Source organism: Xiphias gladius, chromosome 6 (genome assembly GCF_016859285.1).
Source record: "Xiphias gladius isolate SHS-SW01 ecotype Sanya breed wild chromosome 6, ASM1685928v1, whole genome shotgun sequence".
NCBI classification, from domain to species: domain Eukaryota; kingdom Metazoa; phylum Chordata; class Actinopteri; order Istiophoriformes; family Xiphiidae; genus Xiphias; species Xiphias gladius.
Window position 1 is genome coordinate 26,663,260 of NC_053405.1, and position 21,458 is coordinate 26,684,717.

General features: G+C 40.1%; 3 protein-coding genes across 6 annotated transcripts in view; 1 reads left to right on the plus strand and 2 right to left on the minus strand.

Annotated features, from left to right (window-relative positions):
- The window catches only part of evi5b (ecotropic viral integration site 5b), a 36,431-nt gene extending 28,414 nt beyond the window's left edge, over positions 1 to 8,017 (minus strand). For 2 of the 4 annotated variants that reach the window (XM_040128446.1, XM_040128442.1), the window contains exon 1: positions 6,859 to 6,877. The gene's annotated coding sequence lies outside the window, so the exon portion shown is untranslated. Of the gene's footprint in view, positions 1 to 247; positions 267 to 6,858; positions 6,878 to 7,674 lie in introns of those variants that run through there. The other 2 variants (XM_040128443.1, XM_040128445.1) reach the window with 2 other exon arrangements.
- A 4,973-nt stretch (positions 8,018 to 12,990) lies between these two features.
- Positions 12,991 to 18,674, plus strand: LOC120790962 (60S ribosomal protein L5). The gene is made up of 8 exons (XM_040129007.1): positions 12,991 to 13,119; positions 13,628 to 13,697; positions 13,788 to 13,903; positions 14,305 to 14,439; positions 14,724 to 14,926; positions 16,783 to 16,960; positions 18,115 to 18,203; positions 18,515 to 18,674. The coding sequence occupies exons 1-8, from the start codon at positions 13,117 to 13,119 to the stop codon at positions 18,612 to 18,614; spliced, it is 894 nt and encodes a 297-aa protein (XP_039984941.1). The 5' UTR covers positions 12,991 to 13,116; the 3' UTR covers positions 18,615 to 18,674.
- A 612-nt stretch (positions 18,675 to 19,286) lies between these two features.
- Positions 19,287 to 20,883, minus strand: LOC120790963 (divergent protein kinase domain 1A-like). Its single transcript, XM_040129008.1, has 4 exons — positions 20,752 to 20,883; positions 20,515 to 20,622; positions 20,252 to 20,428; positions 19,287 to 20,156 (listed from the first exon to the last, which is right to left on the minus strand). The coding sequence occupies exons 1-4, from the start codon at positions 20,863 to 20,865 to the stop codon at positions 19,344 to 19,346; spliced, it is 1,212 nt and encodes a 403-aa protein (XP_039984942.1). The 5' UTR covers positions 20,866 to 20,883; the 3' UTR covers positions 19,287 to 19,343.
- Positions 20,884 to 21,458: the final 575 nt, after the last annotated feature.

The following is a 21,458-nucleotide window of genomic DNA, read 5'->3' on the forward strand; positions in this document are numbered from 1 at the left end:
TACAATACCCTGCTGCTGTTAGCTGACACACATTCTTTTAAGTTTTCTATTTCACATTATATAATTGACAGCATGAAAAATGAGGAACGCATACTCTATGTGCTCAGTAATGGCAAATTTACTATCTTCAAATACCTTTTGCATAGTAATAATGGATTTGTTTTTTTCTGAATAAGGAAAAGTGAAAGACTATCCAACTAGAAAACAGCCTAAAAAAAGTGTCTTCACGTAATCTACACATTCCTACCTGCTATTCCCAATAGTCAAAACTCATTGACTTTCAGATGCTAACATACTCCATGACGAAATCCAGCATGTATTCACTAAGAGAACAGCTTAAAACATTTAAACGTCAGTAACACTTTCCTGAAAGTAATCCGCTCTTCTGAACCTTCGACCGATTTAATGACACACTGCCCTGTAGTCATATGCTGATCATACTGTCAGGAAGGGTCAAAGTGCTCCACAAAAGATAGGCCTTCTTTAAGTCTCCTGCTGAAATCAGTGTATAACAGGTAGTGCAGCTCTGTACCCAGCAGAAAGAAATTCACCTCACACCTGAGAAAAAACAGAATTAGTCTTGCCTTCAGTTTCACCCCAACAGGAAGTCTGGATTCTGCAACCAGGCAGGAAACCAATCATTTCATGCATTTTACTCTGTATAAAAATAGTGAGTCATCTTTCTGTGTCTACCAGGTCTACATAGGAATGACGACATAAAAGAAAAGGAGAGAAGAACAGAAGGAGATGGAAGAAAAGATTGTGGTAAATGTGGTGATAGGAATGTGTTATGGTACAGACTAAAAAAAAAAAAAATATGCTAGCTGCGCTTTTTACCCTCCTGTACGCAGACAGACACACTGAGTGACTTTACTGTTACCAAACGACACAGAGATGGACTTTAATTCAACATTATAGTTAGCAGTCTTAAATTACATTATCTGTATGAAATAATGCAAGGTTAATGTATGTCGGACACTCAGGATTAAAAGCAAATGCTGGATAAATCTTGACAGGTACATCTAGAAAAACATCAGAGACTAGTACTAGCACAGTTTTATTATAGCTCATATTACAAATTAAGTTCAACAGAATGAACACATGCACTTGGAAAGTATTCAGACCCTGTCCCTTTTTTTCATTTTGCTATGTTGCAGCCTTTTGCTAGAATCGTTTAATTCCATAATGAAAAAGCATTTTTGCAAATTTGTTAAAAAGGAAAAACTGATATATCACATTGACATAAGTATTTAGACCCTTTACTCAGTACCTAGTTGAAGCACTTTTGGCAGCGATAACAGCCTCGAGCCTTCTTGGGTATGACGCAACAAGCCTTGCACACCTGGATTTGGGGATTGTCTGCCATTTTTCTCTGCAGATCCTCTCAAGCTCTGTCAGGTTGGATGGGGACTGTCGGAGGACAGCCATTTTCTCTACAGATACGTTCGATTGGGTTCAAGTCAGGGCTCTGGGTAGGTTCTGGGTAGGGTTACTGTCATGTTGGAAGGTCAACCTTTGGCCCAGTCTGAGGTCCTGAGCACTCTGGACCAGGTTTTCATTAAGGATATCTCTGTTCTTTGCTCTATTCAGCTTCCCCTCAACCCTGACCAGTCTCCCTATCCCTGCTACTGAAAAAAAACCCCAAAGCATGATGCTGCCACCTCCATGCTTCACCGCTGGGATGGTATTGGGCAGGTGCTTAAGCGGTGCCTGGTTTCTTCTAGAAATGACGCTTATATGCAAAAAAATCTTTTCTGCTGTGGGGCAGTATTGTGCTGGCATGGTTTGGGTCCACTTGTCCCCTGAGAGGGAAGGTTAGCTGCAAATCAATACAAAGTTGTTCTGAGTGATTATCTTTATCCTGTGACAAACCATTTCTATCCTGATGGGAGTGGTCTGTTCCAGGATGACAATGCCCCAATCCACAGGGTTCACTTAATGGTTTGATGAATATGGAAATGATGTGAATCATATGCTTTGGCCTTCACAGTCACCAGATCTCAACCCAATTGAATACCTATGGGGCATTTTGGACTGACACGTTAGACAGCACTCTCCACCACCATCATCACCCTCCGAATGAGGGAGTATCTTTTGGAAAGTGGTGTTCCATCCCTATACCAGAGTTCCAGAGACTTGTAGCATCAAAGCCATGGTGCACTGATGATGTTCTGCCAGCTTGTGGTAACCCAACACCTTACTGAGACACTTTTTTTTTTTTCCTTTAATGTGTCACCGGTCTGTAACAAAATGTGAAAAAGTAAAGGGGTCTGAATACTTTCTGAATGCGTTTTAAGTTAACAAAGAGATATAATGATGCAGTGACCAATATTCTCTTCTACTGTCATTACACAGAAGAACTTTAAGTTCAAAGCATTACAAATTCAGACAGCCTTGCTAGAAACCATGCCTGGCTGTAACCCTCCTCAAGACAAAAAGTCGGTAAATCATGTTTTGGTTGATGATGAATCTTTGATAGAGATGTTTCAATTTGGTCAGAGAAATGTGTGTATGAATTCTTAAGAGTAAACATACTTTACTATAAAAAAAATTAAGTGTTTTCATTTATGTATCATAAAAGCCACTGTATATTTATATATTACATTAAACATTCTACCTCTATCTCTGGATATTGCCTGTGCCAAGTCTATTCTGAAATGGAGAGAAACAGGAAGCTGATACACCTAACTTTTAATGTTTTTATAACAACGCCCTGTTCCTGACCTGTCACTGTGGGGGGCATACAGTATTTACTGACATGCATCAACAGTATGACATTAGAGCTAAACTAACAGATCTTCAACCTATAGATCCCACAGAGTGACTGCATTAGATCAACATGGACGCATTATACCATGACACCTAACTTAAAAAGGCAACATTCACCTTCCAGTAAAAACATGATAAGAGCAACAAAAGGCTGCAGAATAAGTGCACCAGCACAAATACATGTAGATGTATTTAAAAGTAAAACCCCTCCGCAAATGTATCAACTTTTAATGATTCTCTTAATCAGTTATTTTCTTGTTGAATATACTAAGAATTCAAAAGAAGAAAGGGCCGTGAGATTTTGGCCAGCCGCAATAGCAGTATTAGTTGTTAACCATAGATGACTGTAATTGTATTGTGGGATTTTACTGTATATTCCTGCACAACGAAGTCAAATTTCTCTCTACATGATTTCTCAAAAACCACAACTGAAAATTACAGTTCCAGTTTGATTTCCCATTACCATGCAGACCACTGTCACTATGTGAAAAGAGTTTCATGATATTTATTTTTTTCCATATGACGGAGTACATTACTCACACACCCAATGAGTAAATCTGAAAATGCAGATTAGATTTACCCACTCAGACTGTCATTAGCACAAATAACAGGATCCGCACCAGCAACAGACATATCATAGCGCAAGACTATCCAATGGCTGTGTGCAAGGCAAAATCTTACTCATTCAGATGTTAGTTAGCACATTTTTACACCCTAACAGCCAGCAATGTAGAATTTACGGTTCAATTAATTAATCCCTTCAATAAGTGTATATCATAAAGAACTGACAGTGTTAACATTGTGACTAATTCACCTGAACAGCACCCAAAATATAGGATATCTAATAATCCTTACTACCACATTAATCCAGCTAAAGACAACTGCAATGAACTCACAAATGATTACATTTGAAAAGAATATCAAAAATTGATTTCTTTGTGAAAATAAGCAGCTATGTTACTAATATGTGAACATTTACAAAAATAGTTGATCCTGAAAAATTGAACTCTCCGATGTGTATCTTGCAAGAATGTTTCTTTTCACCCTCCCCAACTCTTTTTGCACCAATGAGTCAGGCTAGCTTTGTGTTTGTACTCTTTCCCTTTGAAAGCAAAGAAGAAAATGTAAGGGCATGAGGTTTCTTCAAAGACTGACTCCCAATGCAGCATACCATGCAGAACTAACTGGGAAGAGAAAAGAGGTCCATGTAGAGTAAGCACCATGAGGACCCAAGTGAATGTAGGCCTGGACCTTGCCTTGCTTTTGATGATGAACCTCGTTATTTGAGAACCTTATTAGTTGATTTCCTTATTTTTACAAGCTCAAAAAAGACATTCCAGTGTGCTTCATTGGATTTTATTTTTTTAAACTGACTGAAAACGACCTGGATACCATGTTCAGGTAGCAAAATATGAGCAGGCCAAAAATTTAATCAACTCAGTTAAGACACGGGAAAGGCCATGCATAAAGAGATGCCAATGCCCAGGTGGCCTTGGAAGACACTCCTTCTAGCCAGAGGCCCAAATGAAGCAAGACTTCCCTATAAATCCTGGATACAGAGATTGTTTCTGCTTTCGTTTGCCAAAGGACTCAAAGGGGCCCTAAGATGCAGCACGCATAGCTAATGAAACCCACAGCAAGGGAAGAAGAAAGCCTCAACGAAACAACTTCAGGACGACCGGGAACTGAGAAAGACCAAAGGCAGAACAGAGAAGCATTTCCTTTCTCCTAATTCAAAATGCAAAACACCCACAGTGCTGTATAACGGAGCAGGCACAAAGACTGTCACAAACTCTGTAAATGTAAATACAAATAAAACTACAAGTTTCTGTCTAAAAAAACTTCCAGTCGTTATCCGAGGTGAAAAATTATGACAAATTTATCTGGCCTTCCTCTATTTTACTAATCTTTTATGTGTTATTTCTAGGCAGCGAATCAGAACAAACCTGTCTGGCCCACCAGGAGAGGGCATGGCCATCTTAAGGGAAACACACTGGCCATGAGCTGTGTGAGGGTATTAAAACACAGCCCTGACTTACAACAACACACTCACATTGAGGTAGAATGGCCTTTCATTTCAAACACAGAGGGAAGCTCAGATTTTCCCAGTGTACAATCAGCATTTCAATGGTCTTGCTGAAGGCTTCATTATACAGCCAACTAATGAGAGCTACAAATACCGGCTAATATTTTACATTTAGCCCAAAAACCCTGCACTACATAAAGTAGATTTATGGTCATGTAGTAAATTGAATGTACTGGCTTCAGCCTTGTTTCAATCAATGATGCCAAAACTTAAATCTCACTTTACTCTATGGGAGTGACAGCTATTAGTACTGGGACTGGGACTGACTACTAAATATTCTGTTAAAGTGTGTTTAATCTTTATTGGGGACTATGGTCTTCCACCAGCTACTTCTAGATCCCTGCTACTAAATACAGTTTTCACAATAATTTATTTCTTTATATGCTGCACCTACAACAATCAGGTAAACAGAACTTGACTGGTGTTGTAATCATGTATAACACGGAGGTGTTGACAAAATGACAACAATTTCAATAACAGGCCTTGTCACAGAAGATATTTTGATATGTCATTGCAGGGAAATCACTGGTGTAATTAACTGCATTAACAATGGCTTCTTTTCATTTATTTTCCCTAGTTCCAGGAGTCTTTTAACATGGATGGGGGTTCACTGGCAATGCTTTGCCACTACAAATTGAACAGAGCCATTTTTAATGTTATTAATGACATCTGTACCTTTCCTGCATTTTGAAGAAGGCCTATAGCTCTGATTTCTGAACTGATTTGATTCTGATAATGCAATGATATTTTGAGTATGACTGTTACGCTTTTAATATTAGGGACGGTTGATATTGTCTCTGAGAAAGGAAACCATTTGAATGTAAAGGTCAAACAAGAGGGGACATTTACTAATTATCTTTGTCATCTAGAACAGATAAATAAACTCAGAGTGCTGTATCACTATACTGTAATGCCTTTAGACCTTTAAGTTTCAAGTCAACACTTAAGCTACACTACAATATTAAAAAATCATAATCTATGTAATACAGATATTTTGCTCAACTAAAGCACTCTGGATATGCCCATATGTGGTATTACTTGAAAGGTTTACCTCTTTCATTTGCACTCACTTAGCTTAACGCTAGCCACAACAGCTCATTCGAGTTACTCAGCTGTTTTTTCTCAATTTACTGTACATCCATTATCAGTTAAGCTTTTTATGTATGGAATAATTTTAATTTAACGTTTTGCTCCTTACTGTAACTCTCTATTGTATGTTCTTCACCGTCTCCAGGTCTATGCTGAGGCCACGGGTCAGAGTAAAGCTTGTGATGATAATAACTTCAACAAGTACTTATTAGTGTATCCTCTGACTTGGCCACCAAAGTCAAAGATACAACTTACTGACTAAAAAGTGAAGAGTTGTTTGTTTTTAATTCACAGAAGCATTTGGCCATTGCAACCCAGGAAAATCATTTTACACTTAGAGAAGTAGGTCACGCTCACAGACTGTCTCTCAACCAGCTTATGTGGGCACTGTGACTTATTTCAGGTAACAGAAATTATCCAGGTTTAATTAGAACCATTTCTTGGCAAAGGTGTATTTAAACTGAATACTTTTAGTCAAATGATGAGTTCATTCTTTTAGAAGCACTAGTACTTTGAGTGTTTCCATTTAGTGAGACCTAGTACTTTAACCATGAAATTTTCTCCTCCACTACTTTTATCTATAACCTTCGATTTAGGTCATAGAACAATACGGTTTTACACTTATGCACTAATAAAACATTATACTTGGCTTTAGGTAAGCAACCCAGAAATATGAAGACAATTTAGACGAGCTAGAACATCAAATTACTTCGACTGGAGCAACAAAAATGGTTGGAGTTGGGTACTTTTTTTCTGTCTCTATTAATGGTCTACATCTAAATTTCCCAGGTAACTGTATCAACACGCGGTATCAAATCATAAGTCACCAAAAACATAATGACTTCCACATCAACATAGGCCTACATTGTTCTTTTCCCTTTCTCTCTTAAAACCTTATCCTTAAATACATTTACCGGCCTGGCGTTGCTAGCTGTGATCATTGCTGTCAGTGGACTAAGCAACTTTCCGCAGTAGTAATGGTGTTTAACTCTGGCTGAGTTTATCGCCCACTATATCGAAGCTCACGGAGCTGTGTTGCTGTTGCACCTCGGAGGTCACTTGTCCGCTGCTTCAAGATAAAGATATCCTTGGATTGCGCGCAGCCAATGTCACTGCTGAGCGGTTTAAATCCTTTCCTTGGGCTACACATCGTGCCCTCGCCTACCAGAAACATTTCGGTTTGCAGGCGGTAAAGAGAGGACCAAAGCGTTAGATACAGGAGAAGTCCCCTATTCCTTTTATGGCTCGATGGTGTTGTGAGCTGCAATGGAGATCCAGCATCAAATGCAACGGCATGCAGTATCTTTCTTCCAGAGAGCTCTAACGTCGATGAGCTCGACGAGGCCAGTTGGGTTAAATGGCTAACGTTAAATGAATAAGTTAAATCGACATTAGCAATCGGGAAAACTGTCTAACCTTTCTATTATCGGGTGTTTTTTTTTCCCCAAGCAATAGCCGGAATCCTTTGCAAACCAATTAAGGGTTCAACAGCAAACCTTTAACACAAGTGACAACACTGACAAGCTGCATGTAAATATGTATGTAAGCTACTATTCCGACTAACCATGTGTGGGAGTTCATTAATGACACCCTCCATTACTTAGCTGTAACGTCACACCATACACTTGGACAGATACAGTGTGATGACTAGGGAGCCGTTTTATAAGTTAGTGTTCATTCCAGTTATTAGACAGAGCCCGAAAAAAAAAAAACCCAAGAACATCCTTTACCTTGAACCGTTTTTAGCCAGCCGGAGCAAACGTCGCCTGCTTCCCATGCACGAAAGTATAGTCCTACTGTAGTGAGAAAAAGACTGGTTTTCAAACGCTTTGCCCAAGTACATTAGCTATATTAACCAAGATAGCCTAGCTAGGTTTCCAGTTGAACGCTAGCCAGCGTTAAGTTAGCTTGTTCCCATGGACTCCTCGGTCCAGCCCATGCAGGCGTATAATACGTGTACACAAATGTCTGCAGAGCCCAGACAGACGGCGGCGGCCTACCAAGTGTTTACATCGCATGGAGCATGCGCCCCCACCTCCAGGTGCAACCTGGGACAACACTACCACGAAGTGTTCACGGTGAACGATTGCACTCAAAGGCCTCTTCATTCATTCAGAAAGAGGGAAGACTATTTCTAAATAGAGGAAAAAGAGGTGTCTGCGATGGGGTCAACGGTGGAAGGAGAACTAGAACAACGTTATCCTTCTCCTAGTGCATTTAGCAATTTCAAATATTCTAAATGGAATTAACATTACTTGTGCTGAAAACTTCGTAGGTACAAAACAGCTGGCCTGAAGACCGCTCTAACAGTTTTTATTATGGTAATTGTGACAAGGCCAGTGCAGTACTAAATATCTGTGATATTCTCAATGTGAATATGCTTTTCCCAAACACAGTTTGTCTTGTGATTGACAGTGCGTCTTGTTTCTCTGCTACTCCTAAGTGGGGCTAGTACATGCCTTTCCCGAGGTAGTTGAGTACCATACAGCATCCAAAATCTCAGTATCAGTAGATTTATTGGTATTCAGTATTCTCAAAAAAACAAGAAAAAAATCTACCAAAGTGCTGTAACAGGAGTACTTTCCAAACCTGGAGGGGACAGCTTGGCATAAATGATTGGGGATATCAAGGGGGGCATGTCGCCATGTCCCATCGCTGACATTTAATTCAGTTATGGCCACAGCACCTCCAGAAGTCTGAAGACACAGTGTCCACCACCTGTCAACACTGATCGGAACAACAACAAGCACCAACAATGGTTCATAACATGTTGTGCATTATTTTCTCTCTTTGGTACTGTTTTCCGCAGCAATACAATAAAGCAGCAACATTCCTTACTGGCTTGTAATGGCCCTTTGAGCAGTCCAGAAACCAGACTGTACAAGCAAAACTAAAGTGACCTTTAACCCCCTCTGTCTTTTCACCCTTAGAGCAGTTTAACCTTTGATGGAATATATGGTTCATCCATTCATCAGCTCAGTATAGAGGCGAGGACATAAATTAGATGGATAAGTGTATTCATGCTGTGCTACAGGGATGTGAGTACATAAAGATATACGGTAACAGCATTACCTATTCAGACATTTTACATTGTGCTTTGAAAAGTGTGTAGGTCCATGGATGTGCATTAGCAGACTGAGAGCAGTTAGAAATTGTCACCAATATCAATGTTGATATAACTTTATCAGGAACATGATACTTTTCTATTGTCAAAGACTGCCCTGATAAATATGAATCATGTTTTAAAGGAAGTCAGAATCAGTAAATGATTTCAATGCCTGTAAAGGACTTTTTAGGGTTGTTTTTATTCAATTTCAAATTCTTAATGACCTCAGTCCATTTATCCAGTAATTCTACTCCAATATTTTGCAGCACTCTCCAAATAGGGGGTAGACCATAGGAGACATGGTGTTCAGGAAACAGGAGTCAATCAAAGGGAACATCTTACACAAAGCCAAAATAAGCTCATTCATTCTTTCACGAAGTATATGACAAGATATCAACTCCCTTTGTGACACTTTATCAGAGTAATTAACAGGTCAAGTAACAACGTAACAAGTCCTTAAAATGTAGCCTTTTTGTGTTTCAGCCCAGCGCATAATGAGCGCGTAAGTCATATGAAAAGAGGCTCAAGCGTCCCATAGTGTGTGGGGTTTATCTGATCCGTATGTGATCCTCAGATTGTCTTACCTGAAGTTCATTGCTGAGACAAAAATTGACTTCTTTTGGAGTAGACTGGAGGTTTGGACCCTTTAGGCTCTGAACTATCTGCGGCTCTTTTGGTTAAGGTGTGTTGTCTTCATTGTAGAAACAGGAAATACCATGAATCAATTTATGAAAACCATATTCTAGCTTTGTACTTGGTCTTCGCAAAACAAACCTATAAAATTAAATAAACGCTGTATATAACGGAAAAAAAAAATCCATAATGAACTAAACACTGATGAGAGGCGGCTTGACTATAGCTAGCTTTCCCTGAGTGAGAGATGTCAATAAGAACTCGTGATGAAGTAACAACATCTGAGCAAAAGCGCTCTGATGAAAATGTGACTGAACTGACTGCCTTGAATCGCATACCAAACAGTCATAAAACCTACTCTTCAGGTTTTAGATGGGAGCAGTGACGCAGATCCTTTGTTGGTTGTTAGACACTCCCCTGTTCATGGAAGTAGTTGAAAAACAGTTGACGTAGGCTCGACTGGGCAACATCGGGGCGACTGTAGGCCTCTGAATCAGACACACCGTCACAACAATCCCATCTCAGTTGTCAGACATAAATAGATAGCTATGAACACAGTGAAATGCTAGCAGGTTAGCTATTTAGAAAAAAGTCTGTCTTGATGATTTGTGCTACAGTAGCTACAGTATGTGTTGAGCCCAAATTATTAGACTGGAACATCTACCTAGGAGTAGGTGCATCAGATACAAAGTTTACTTGATATTATTCAGGTATCTGTGGCTCTGCTGGTATTGTTTTCAGTCACACCCATATCCTCAGATACATCTTACTGTATGCACCTTTCAATCCCAGCTGATTAATGGCTAAATATTATATTTTTGATACTACACAATTCACTTCTGTTTGACCGTTTTAGACATCATGGGGAAAATGTATCTTTATGTGTTTGCCAACAGCTCAAGTTCATCTAATGCAGTTTGAAAGGGTTTCAAAGACCCAGAGGTGGCAAATTTGTTTTCCAGACGATATATTCTTTCACCTGATTTTAAAAGGTGGGTTCACCTAATTGGAAAAAAACGCTTGCCATTAATTGTATATGGTTGTGATGACAATAAAGCTCTACTTGAGTTTACTTGATCTGGCCATGCTGCTAGTTTTAATTTTAATTTTATTTGCAAAGGTTTTAAGATTGCATACTAAGATTCGCCACCACCCCGATACAGCGGATGTGAATAGAATTTCTCTGTGAAAAACTCAACTGTACTACAGTTTATCTTCACAAGAATAGGTCTGTAGATTATTCTGAGTAACTAGGACATTGTTTCTGGAAAGGGACATTATATCAGTTTGTCAAAACGTTCTTTTTCAATGCTGTAAACGCCACGTAAAATTCTGTTCTCCTTGTGCAGTCTTTTTACCATTTACCATGATCTACTCTTGATAGAACAATAATATTTAATAGTTCTGAGGACCTAAAACCAAGTTGCATATTGAAGTTGCCTACTATATACCTAACACAAGGAAGATTGTGATTTTAGTCTTCATTTGCAGAGTGTAACAACAACGTGCACCTTAATTTACTAAAATGAAATAATCTGCAACTTAGTTAGGTATTGGTTATAGCCTTAGGGAGACAAATGCTTGTCCCTCTATGGCATAGTGCATTAAATTCTGCTGAGGAATATGGTTTTGCATTTTCAAATTAAGGGACTGATCTAAGATATCTGGCTGCCACACTCTGTATGTCTTATAAATACCAGAGAGAGCGTTTTCTGCAGAAGGTACAGGAGCTGATATTCATTGTGTGTAGATGCTGCAAAAGGAGGAGCAGCAGAAGGAAAAAAAAGTAGGGGTGTTACAAGTTGTTTAAAAAAGCAAGAGGAGGAGGAGGGGGGAAACAAATGAAGAAAATGCTGAAATACGATGATACAGAGTGTGAGATGATATAAATTTGTCAACAGTCAGAGATTTGGTCACACCATGGTAACTCTCCTTTAAATAGCTCTGTGTAGGCTATTGCAGTCAAATCATTGTTTTATGGCAGCACTGAAATGTTTATATATGATTTTTGTGTCAGTGTCCGGTAATTAATTTGCTGGACTAGTCAGTTAAAAGACATGTCTATATTATTTTATCAAGAAACTGTTTATCAATTGAGTTTCCAAAAATGTATTTATTCATTTTATAAATCTATATCTCTATATATAATTATATAGATAGGTATATATAGCCTATATATATTAATATCACAGTAGAGAATTACATATACCACAAGAGGGAATTTAATCTATAATACTCATCTATATAATTGTCAACAATTTTTTTTGTTCCATATTGTGATATTTGTGTCATGCTGCTGGAAACAGCACAGGTAGGGAGGAGCCAAACGCAGAAACAAATGCAGGCAGATTCATTGGAGATTCTTTAATTGAAGATGAACAGGCAGACAGGTGTATAATCAGGCAGATGAGTTGACAAGCAGACAGGCAGACAGTCAGTCAGACAGGCAGGGAGGCAGGCACAGGCGAACAGGATTCTACACACAGGTAGCTGGTACACAAGGAAGCACAAGAGAACATAAACAGATGAACTGACAAGGGGCTGGAGACAATGGCAGGTTTAGGTTCAAACTGGGGTGATGGGGAAACTAGGAAAATGTGTGTGAGTGGACAGGCAAACACACGTGACTGCCAATTAGAAACAGCTGAGCAAATGGACACGAAGACAGGGAAAATGTTTGGGGACATCTGGTGGTTGCATGAAGAATGGCAGATCTGGGGAGAAGAACAATGGGAACATGGCTCGAGAGAAGTGAGCAGGGGCCAAGGAGTAACCCAGTAATACACATCCATGTTGAAATCTGGTGAAAAAAAAACCCACAATAAACCTTGAAAATACAATATAAACTCTAAAACAATGCAAAGGTATTTAAAATGCTGAAATAAATGTTCTGAATAGTGCTGACCAGTTTAAAGTTTGAAAGATGTTTTGTGAAGGGGTTGAAAACTCCCTACACATTCTGCCCCGTTAAAGTAAAGAAAATATTTTAAAAATAATAGGAAGGGCATGAATTAAAAAAGATGAATATATGTCCTACATGAGTTCAACATTTAGTAGTTTTGGGAAAAATACTGATGTAACTGAGTGTGAAAAAAGCCATTTAATAATAATAATAATAATAATAAATACCGAGAAAAAACATGGTTCGAAAATTGTACTGTGAGTAAAATGAGAGACTTAAATCAGATCTGAATCTCAGTCAGACGTTTCACTGATTAGAGGAGAGAGAGTGCGGTCATTATAGTCAGTGGCCGCCCCAGCTCGATAGGGGGCAGAGTGGTGAATCCTCTGCATTATGGCGTCTCTGCGGCTCATCCTGTGACACGGTATTTACAGAGCATGCGCACGGCGATCTTCCTTTTTCCAGTGCAGCGGAGTCAAGCGCCAGGCTTTGGCTCCGGGCTCCTTCAAAAGGAGACAAAAAGACTGCAAAATGGTTTGTAATTCGTCCCAATATGTGTCTACATACATACCTAAGACATACATTTTGCGCGGTGTGGTGTCAGATGTTTAAAAACATGTTGCTGAGGTGCAGATGAAGATAGATTCACTCCTGCTAGTGTTTACCCGGGTCTGCTTAAACGTGGCCTAATGGCTACCCTCAGATACTCACTGCTTCCTGTTGTCCGTAGACTGCTTTACTGCGATTTTTGTCATTTGTATGTGACCACCGAGTCCCCAGATTCACACCCCCCAAATTTCCATTTTACACAGCTTACCAATAGCCGGCTTGCTTATCGGCAACCCTGAGTAGCAGTTGTGCTAACTATCGTCGCCCGTTTCCAATGGCCCAGCTTGCTGATGTTAGCCGGGTCTAACTTTACCCTTTGACAGTGACAGCCCAACTACTCGCCGCACAGCAAAGCAGTAAACAAACGTGGAGTTAGCTTTATGTTAACGCTGAATGTCAAGTCCTTGATAAATCGATGCGTGTCCTCTTGCAGGGTTTTGTTAAAGTGGTGAAGAACAAGGCCTACTTCAAGAGGTACCAGGTCAAATTCAGGAGGAGGAGAGGTAAGGCACCCTGTGACAGCCTTTGTCCTCTTAATGTTCAGGCTACATTGAGTATTATTTGTAAGTAATTGAAGTGTGTGTTCCTTCCAGAGGGAAAGACTGACTACTTTGCTCGCAAGCGCCTGGTTGTTCAAGATAAGAACAAGTACAACACACCCAAGTATCGGATGATTGTCCGTTTCTCAAACAGGGACATCATCTGCCAGGTGAGCAAGCGCTGAGATTACTTTCTCAGGGCTGTTTTTTCTTTTTATAATCTGCCAACATTTTTGAGTGCACAGGAATGTGGCTATGGACTGCAGTACTCTTATTAACCCCATTAACATAGTGCTATGAAAAAGAAATTATAGATAGCTCCTTCAAAGTAACCTTTACTTTGTCAAAATGACCATGGTCGAATCAGGATGTGAAGAATTCCAGCTATAAATGGAATTTTCAGTCATACCTGCCACAACATATTATTCTTAACTGTTCAAAAATGTGTGTAAGCAATAAAAATACTGTCGTGTAGATTGATATATTGGTAGTCAATATTTTTGCAGTCCATGTCAGCAGTCAGGGATATGAATGGGCTAACGATTCATGATTACTTGTCACCGTTTTGCAGATCGCCTATGCCAAGATTGAGGGTGATATGATTGTGTGCGCCGCCTACTCACACGAGCTGCCAAAATACGGGGTCACCGTGGGCTTGACGAACTACGCAGCAGCCTACTGCACTGGTCTGCTGCTGGCCCGCAGAGTATGTATAAATCTGGTTGTACATACTGGTCCTGTGCCTGATATTGATCCAAAATTTTAGTGCCCAGAGGGTGAAGAGATTCAGAGTTGATGGTGAATGTCCTTTGTTTTAACCTTTCCAAGTTGCATTCTCAGTTGAAATTGGGTCATTGTGAAATCAAATGATTGGCCGCATAAAAAATGTGGTGTGCGTAGGTAAGCTAGTGGAAACTTGAATAGAAGTATTTGGCTGCTGAACCAGATGTCAAACTTTGAGTCTCAAATTTTTCAATTTTCTGTCCTCAGCTGCTGAACAAGTTTGGCCTGGATAAGGTGTACGAAGGCCAGGTGGAGGTGACAGGCGACGAGTTTAACGTGGAGAGCATTGATGGTCAGCCAGGCGCTTTCACCTGCTACCTGGATGCTGGGCTTGCTAGAACCACCACAGGCAACAAGGTGTTTGGTGCTCTGAAGGGGGCTGTGGATGGAGGCCTGTCCATCCCACACAGGTAACCTCATCCCACCTCTGCTCACAAACATGATGGGATTCAAAGTGCTTTGCTTTGCAACGCGGGCTATGTGAGAGAATGTGTTTTCATTCCAAAATGAGTTTTGCGTCATAGGGTAGGAATGATGCAGTCTTTTCAAGCAGCACCTTGAATATAATGGGTCAGTAAGAAAAAGGCCTATTCATGCAGACTGTCACTTTTTTTAAATAATATAATTGATTACTTTCTTGTAAAATTTGTTTTATTTCCAATTTAATTGGAATGGAACTGTAACTGAGTCAGGTTGCTTCGGTGCAGTGAAGGAAATTTTTGAATGGTTGCTTTGTGTTCTGTTTATCATTTGTGAAAGTGATGTGAATGTTTTGGTTTTTTTGGGGTTTTTTTTCAAGGCATGTGCCAAGGCTGTTTTGTCAGATACTGGAAATACAATAGGTTTCAGCTTGTCTACCAGCTGCTTTTTGATATTGCAAACAGATTTTTTATTTATTTATTTTTTTTTATATCTAAATATCTAAATATCTAAAATATCTAAATATAGCTTTTAAGAAATCACATTAAATAGAAGAAATTGGGGTTGACGATGAGCTCATAGCCCATTTACAGTCATGCGGGTCACAACCACAATGGTCCTATGTGGATGAGGTAAACGTGTGTCATCCAACCCCCCTCCTGAGCATGGGTGACGAGGGAATGGGATTCAGACAAATCCTACCTAGGATGAACAGAATTTGCTGTTGTGAAATGAAAATAATTCAATGATTTTGGTGTTTAAAAAGTCTCATCTGCACGGGGGGGGCTGAATAGGGAGAAAGTTGCGTGAATTGGCCCAAGGAAAGTTGAACTGTAGTTAAGTAGCTTAATGCATCTCCATATGAAGGCTACTAGTAGGTAAACAACCGCATGGAGTGCACTTTTCAACTTAAAGCAGTAGTTTTAACCTCAGGTTGGCAGTTTTACTGGTCACTTTTGCACGTTACCAGCTACTTGTTAAATTGCTCATCAGGTTGTCAGGTAAGACGGCTGTACATTCTGGATTCATCAGCCCCTACATCTGTCAGATGTGTCTTCTAGTATCTGTTATATCAGACAGGCTTAATCAGATTTTTAAAAAATGCAAGTGTGTGTAGACAATGAATTAAATATCTTGTGTCGCACAACACCCATGTGGCATAGACAGGTCTGATTTGTTTACTAAAGGTACTGACCTAAAGCATTCAGAAAGTAAATCTGAGAATGTGTGGTCTAAAATGGCGGGGGGGGGGACACGATTTCACGCTGTTGTATTGATGGATACCTGACATTAAAATATGATCTGTACGTTCGTTCGAAAAATGCATTTAACCTGCAGTGTAGTGGATTTGCCTCACCACATATAGGGGTAGTCTCCATCAAAAGGTAACTGTTTCATTTAGGTCTCGGCAGATTTAAATGTCTGTATAGCTTGCTTGCTTGCTTGCATTCATGAGAAAGTGAGGGTAAAACAGGAACTGAATGTCTGACACTCTGTTTATCTACTAGGCCATTTCCATATACTGCCAACCAGTCACAATTTGGACGGAAATGCAACAGAGACGTGAATAAATAATAGCATGATGTGGTGATGTTGTCTGGTAACATATCTACAAACTCACTTAATGGCAGGTGTGAATGGGGCCCATGTGGAAACAAAAGTTTTAGCTGCAGAAACATCAGAAGAGTAATTATAATGCAGTGCGGTGTTCATCATGGCTTGAGTTAATGTCTTGACAAAATGTCTGGAGGCTGTGCTTGGTGCTTTTGAATATTGTCTTAATGTTTGACTAAACCAGTTTAGGATTTACCCCTTACGTTTTTTTTTTTTTCCCCCCTCCTACCAGCACCAAGCGCTTCCCTGGGTATGATGCAGAGAGCAAGGAGTTCAATGCTGAGGTCCATCGCAAGCACATCATGGGCATCAACGTGTCAGAGTACATGAGCTACCTGATGGAGGAGGATGAGGACGCTTACAAGAAGCAATTCTCCCGCTTCATCAAGAATGGAGTCACCCCTGATTCGGCAAGTCCTCTTTATGCATTATTACACTACATTTCCACTTTATATTACATCATTCCAAACTGTCAGTAGGTAGATGGTGTCCTAGTTGGCTTGTTTTCTACTTGATCTCGTCAGGGCTCCTTTGATGAGCTTACATACTTTCCATGTAGCAGCCAGAGCTCCTAGAAATTTCCAATGTTTGAGACTTGCCCTCAGTAATCTTACTAGCTCATGAGCTAAGAGCTTTTGCCCATCAAGTGAAATTACTTTCTCATTAGAGGCAAATCTCACACCTGCCCATTAGTGATTCCTCATGACAAAGATCTCGGTGCAGTGATCATGTTTTTGAATTAGGAAGGGGGAGTACAAGTCTGATTTTGGCCCAGTTATGCTTATGCAGATGAATTTTGTACCATTTCAAATATATTTAGCAATCAAGCCTAGCTATAACTCTTCCATAGCTTGTGTATAATTGTGCTATGGCACAAATTCATATTTGTGAACTTGAGGCTGAACATCAAACCAATGATAGAATGAAGTTAATTTTTTCAGAAAGTTGAATTGGTACAGATTCAGGCCGTGGTTTCTTCTGTGCAGACGTCTAGAGATGCCGTTCTGATCTCTCCATTCATCATAATTGACTCCTTCACACGACATGGCATTTGATCATTTTGTTGACTTACTGGTTTACAAATCCTTTCATCAATATTAGTAACCCATGCCTTATTAAAAACAACCAAAGGAAGGGCGTTTGCCCAAACAATTTGTCTGTCAGATGGAATTTTGTATGGTGGTGACTTGTTGGACCACAAGCTGCAGCAGCTGTTAACAATGGGAAGGAGCGGGGTTTGGCCATCATTGGGACTGACGTGGTCTTAGGAGGAAAATGAGTCAAGGTTGAAAAACAGTAAAAGCCAACACAAGGCTAAATCTAAGGGAAAAAAGTTTTAGTTTTAGAGCTTCAGTTACCGATTTTTTTTTATTCATATTTTGAGCTGAATATATTGGAATCTACTACATTTGATGCATACTTCGACATCTATAAAAAAAAACACATATTTAATGCTTTAAACAGTATCTATTGTTACAACTATTAGTTAGGAATGAAATTTACCCAGAGATGAAATGTGAAGTAAATTTTTGGACAGGAGATTGACTGGCTATCCATCTTTCAGATTGAGGAAATGTACAAAAAGGCTCATGCTACCATTCGTGAGAACCCAGTCCATGAAAAGAAGCCTCCTAAAGAAGTCAAGAAGAAGAGGTGAGAAATTAAAATGCTTACATCTTAATGCGTGTACACTTTTTTTAATTGATTAAATTTGTTAAAATTTATGCAAATATTTATTGAGCTCTGACTTTTCAGAAGGAGCACAGTGACCTTAATACATTTTGCTATAGTATAACTATAATTTGGAATTTAAGTTAGGCCTTTTGACAGGCTATAACAAGGTTATAACAAGACTTAAAATAAATGAGCCCGCACCTGCCTTTTTTAACTAGTTTCACACAGCAACTCGGATTTTAATTATTATAAAATGACAAATGCTAATTGTGCATGTTTCTGTGACCAAGGTGGAACCGTGCCAAGCTCTCTCTGGCCCAGAGGAAAGACCGTGTCGCCCAGAAGAAGGCCAGCTTCCTCCGGGCTCAGGAACAAGAGGCTACAGACTAAAGGTGTCAGTCTGCTGGGTTCCGAATGCAAGAGTTTGTCTAATAAATGTATTGAAAAAGAGTCAGATCTCTTGTGTACTTTATCAAATTGCACTTAATGTGTCCTATCCCTGCAATACCAGGGGCTTTGTGATCCCCTTTATTTAGAGATTTTTTTTAATTTTAAAGGGTATTTTGATATAACTTAACTATTCAGTGGCACTGTGGCTTATAGGCTGATTTGCTAGTCATAAAAATAACTGTGTACTTGAGTCATGCAATGAAAAGACCAATCATTTTTGCAAGCTGACATACCTTGTATACACAAGATGTCATTTGTCTGTCGAGTTAATTGTATTAACGGTGCCTTGTTTCGGTTATGAGGAAAGGTGAAATTGAAAAATGTTGAACTACCCAGACGGATGTACACAGTGCACTGCAAAAGCTAACGCAAGCACTCACCATTTAGGCATTTGATTCTTAGTCAAATTTATTTATTATTGTCATGGTTTAAAAAACTCATTTTGCTCTATTACATTAACAAAGTTTACTTAATATTACATCATTTACTATTAAAGTGACATTCCATGACAGCTGCAGCACGAACTCCTTCAAGATAAAATACATCACTTATAAATGTAAAGTTGAATACAATAGGAATCTTAGTTTCCACAGTGAAATGACCATAACTTTATTTAAAAGCTGTATGGGACAGGAACTGCTCTTTGTGCCTGTGTACAGCGTGTGCTTATTAGGAGTCTTTTGTATGAGAGATTTTCTTCCATAGCAAAGTCTTAAGATTGTTCAGAATGAGTGAGTGTTCTATTTCCATCTGTTCCGCTGAACCTTTCAGTGCAATGCAGGCGTACAGCTGCTTCTCAAGCTCCTCGCTCACATCAGATGGTGCTCCCCTCAGAATATAGTCTTTGAGTGCTTCGCAGGCTTTGGCTAAGTTTGGCCTGGTCGCCTCCGGTGTGCAGCGGTGCTTTGTGAGGTCACAGGAAGTGAGGCAGTCAGCCCCGTAGAGACAGTCCTCGTCCACATCGCAGCGCTGCTGCCTAATTCCCTCTTGGAAAATGGCCTCGGGGACGATGTACCGTGCGTCCATCACCTTCAGGTCGTGGCGGTCGTTGTAGCCGAAACTAGTGGCGCTTACGTCGCACATGAGGAAACTGCCAAAAGTCCCATGGAAAACGTCCTCGACCAGTTCCAGTAGTCCGATGGCGATCTTGGCTTTGTGTGGCCAGGAGGGGGTGAACCACTGGTCCATGCTGCGGCGCAGACCTGCAGGAATCCACAGCTCGATAATCCAGGGTAGACTGATCCCATAAAGGGGGGAGTATGGCACCTTCTCCATCACATACAGGTCTCCACAGAACCCGAGTAACTTGGGCGTGTGCTCTCTGTCTTGTAGGACTAATGCTAACAGGAACTCATTGAGCTGCAGCAGAGCCCACGTGGAGCGAGCCTCGGGCAGTGAGATGTGACCATCCTTATTGGCATCTGCAATAGACAATACTTGGGTTGCCAGGTCTGCGAGGTTGGCCTGATCCCCCACTTTAGCCTGTAAAGAAATTTAAGTCATAAGACAAACCAGGGTTTTTAATCCAGACTTAGTGTTGGACCTCAGTTTCTAATGTTGAATGAAGACTTCCTGACCTTTAGGTGGTTGAGGATCATCTCCCTGAACTTCTCCACTGAGGTGCCCTTGGTGGGCTTGTCGAAAGCCACAGCCTCCTTCCTGGGCTCCATCTCATTTCCCAAATCATAATGAGGAGCCTCCTCCATCTGGCATTTAATGACTCCCTCCAGGTCTCCCCAGATCCCTGAATAAACCTAAAATAAACAAGGTGGTGCCAGAGTTGAAGCTGGATTGATAATAAGCAGACTGAAGAGGACTGTTTAATTTAAATAAGACTGACCTGGCTGTTGGGCTTGGCAGTGAAGCACTTCCCCAGGTAAAGCGTGTCTTTCTCACACAGGCTGCTGCAGGCCGAGCCATCAATGATTCCTTTCCTGTATTTGTCACACTGAAAAATAGTGGGAAAAATGTTCAACAGCACAAAAGGAACTGGAATATGACCACGTGCCGCTGAAAATACACATTTTGTAGGACAAGATCTTGATCGATGGATACGCACAGGGAATAAAACACTCACTATTGAATTTTTGCAGTCGTGCCCACGACATAGCTCTGTGTAGGTTGAGTACTCCACATACACTATCCAGCTCCCCACGAACACTGCCAGCCAGGAAAAGAACAGGAACTTCATATGTAAGTAGGAGAATCTGGCCTGTGGGAAACATTTCAGAGATTTGAAACACTGTTAGAGCAAATATCAGCTTTAAGAGTGACATTAAAATTGTGTTAGAGATTTACTGTAATATGTTCAAATACTTGCAGTTCAGTGATATTTGGATTTTTACTCTGTTATTTGAAATGTACTGTTAGGAGTGGATGTTTTTTTGTGCATTGAAATGGCCACGGAGATCTGAGGCCACCCGGATTAATTGGATTTTTTCAGATAACATACACTACAATATAAAAGAGATTAATAAGAGAATGATCGTCATGTCTGTTGCCTGAGGCCAGTTCATCTGTCCCTTCTTTCATGTGAAAAATACAAAGCCTGCCCTTACCCTCAAAATTTAATTTTTTCCAGCAAAGCAGGGACCTTTGCATTAAACTGAATATTCTTAGAAGCAACGGTGGCTCTGAGGATAAATAGACAACACACGGCTGTCCCAAGCACTTACAAGATAAAATCACTGCACATATGGTCATTATTTAAAGGGGCACTCCGCTGATTTTTTTGAGCTGCAGCAATTAGTCAATTAATCGATTAGTCGATCAGGAGAAAACATA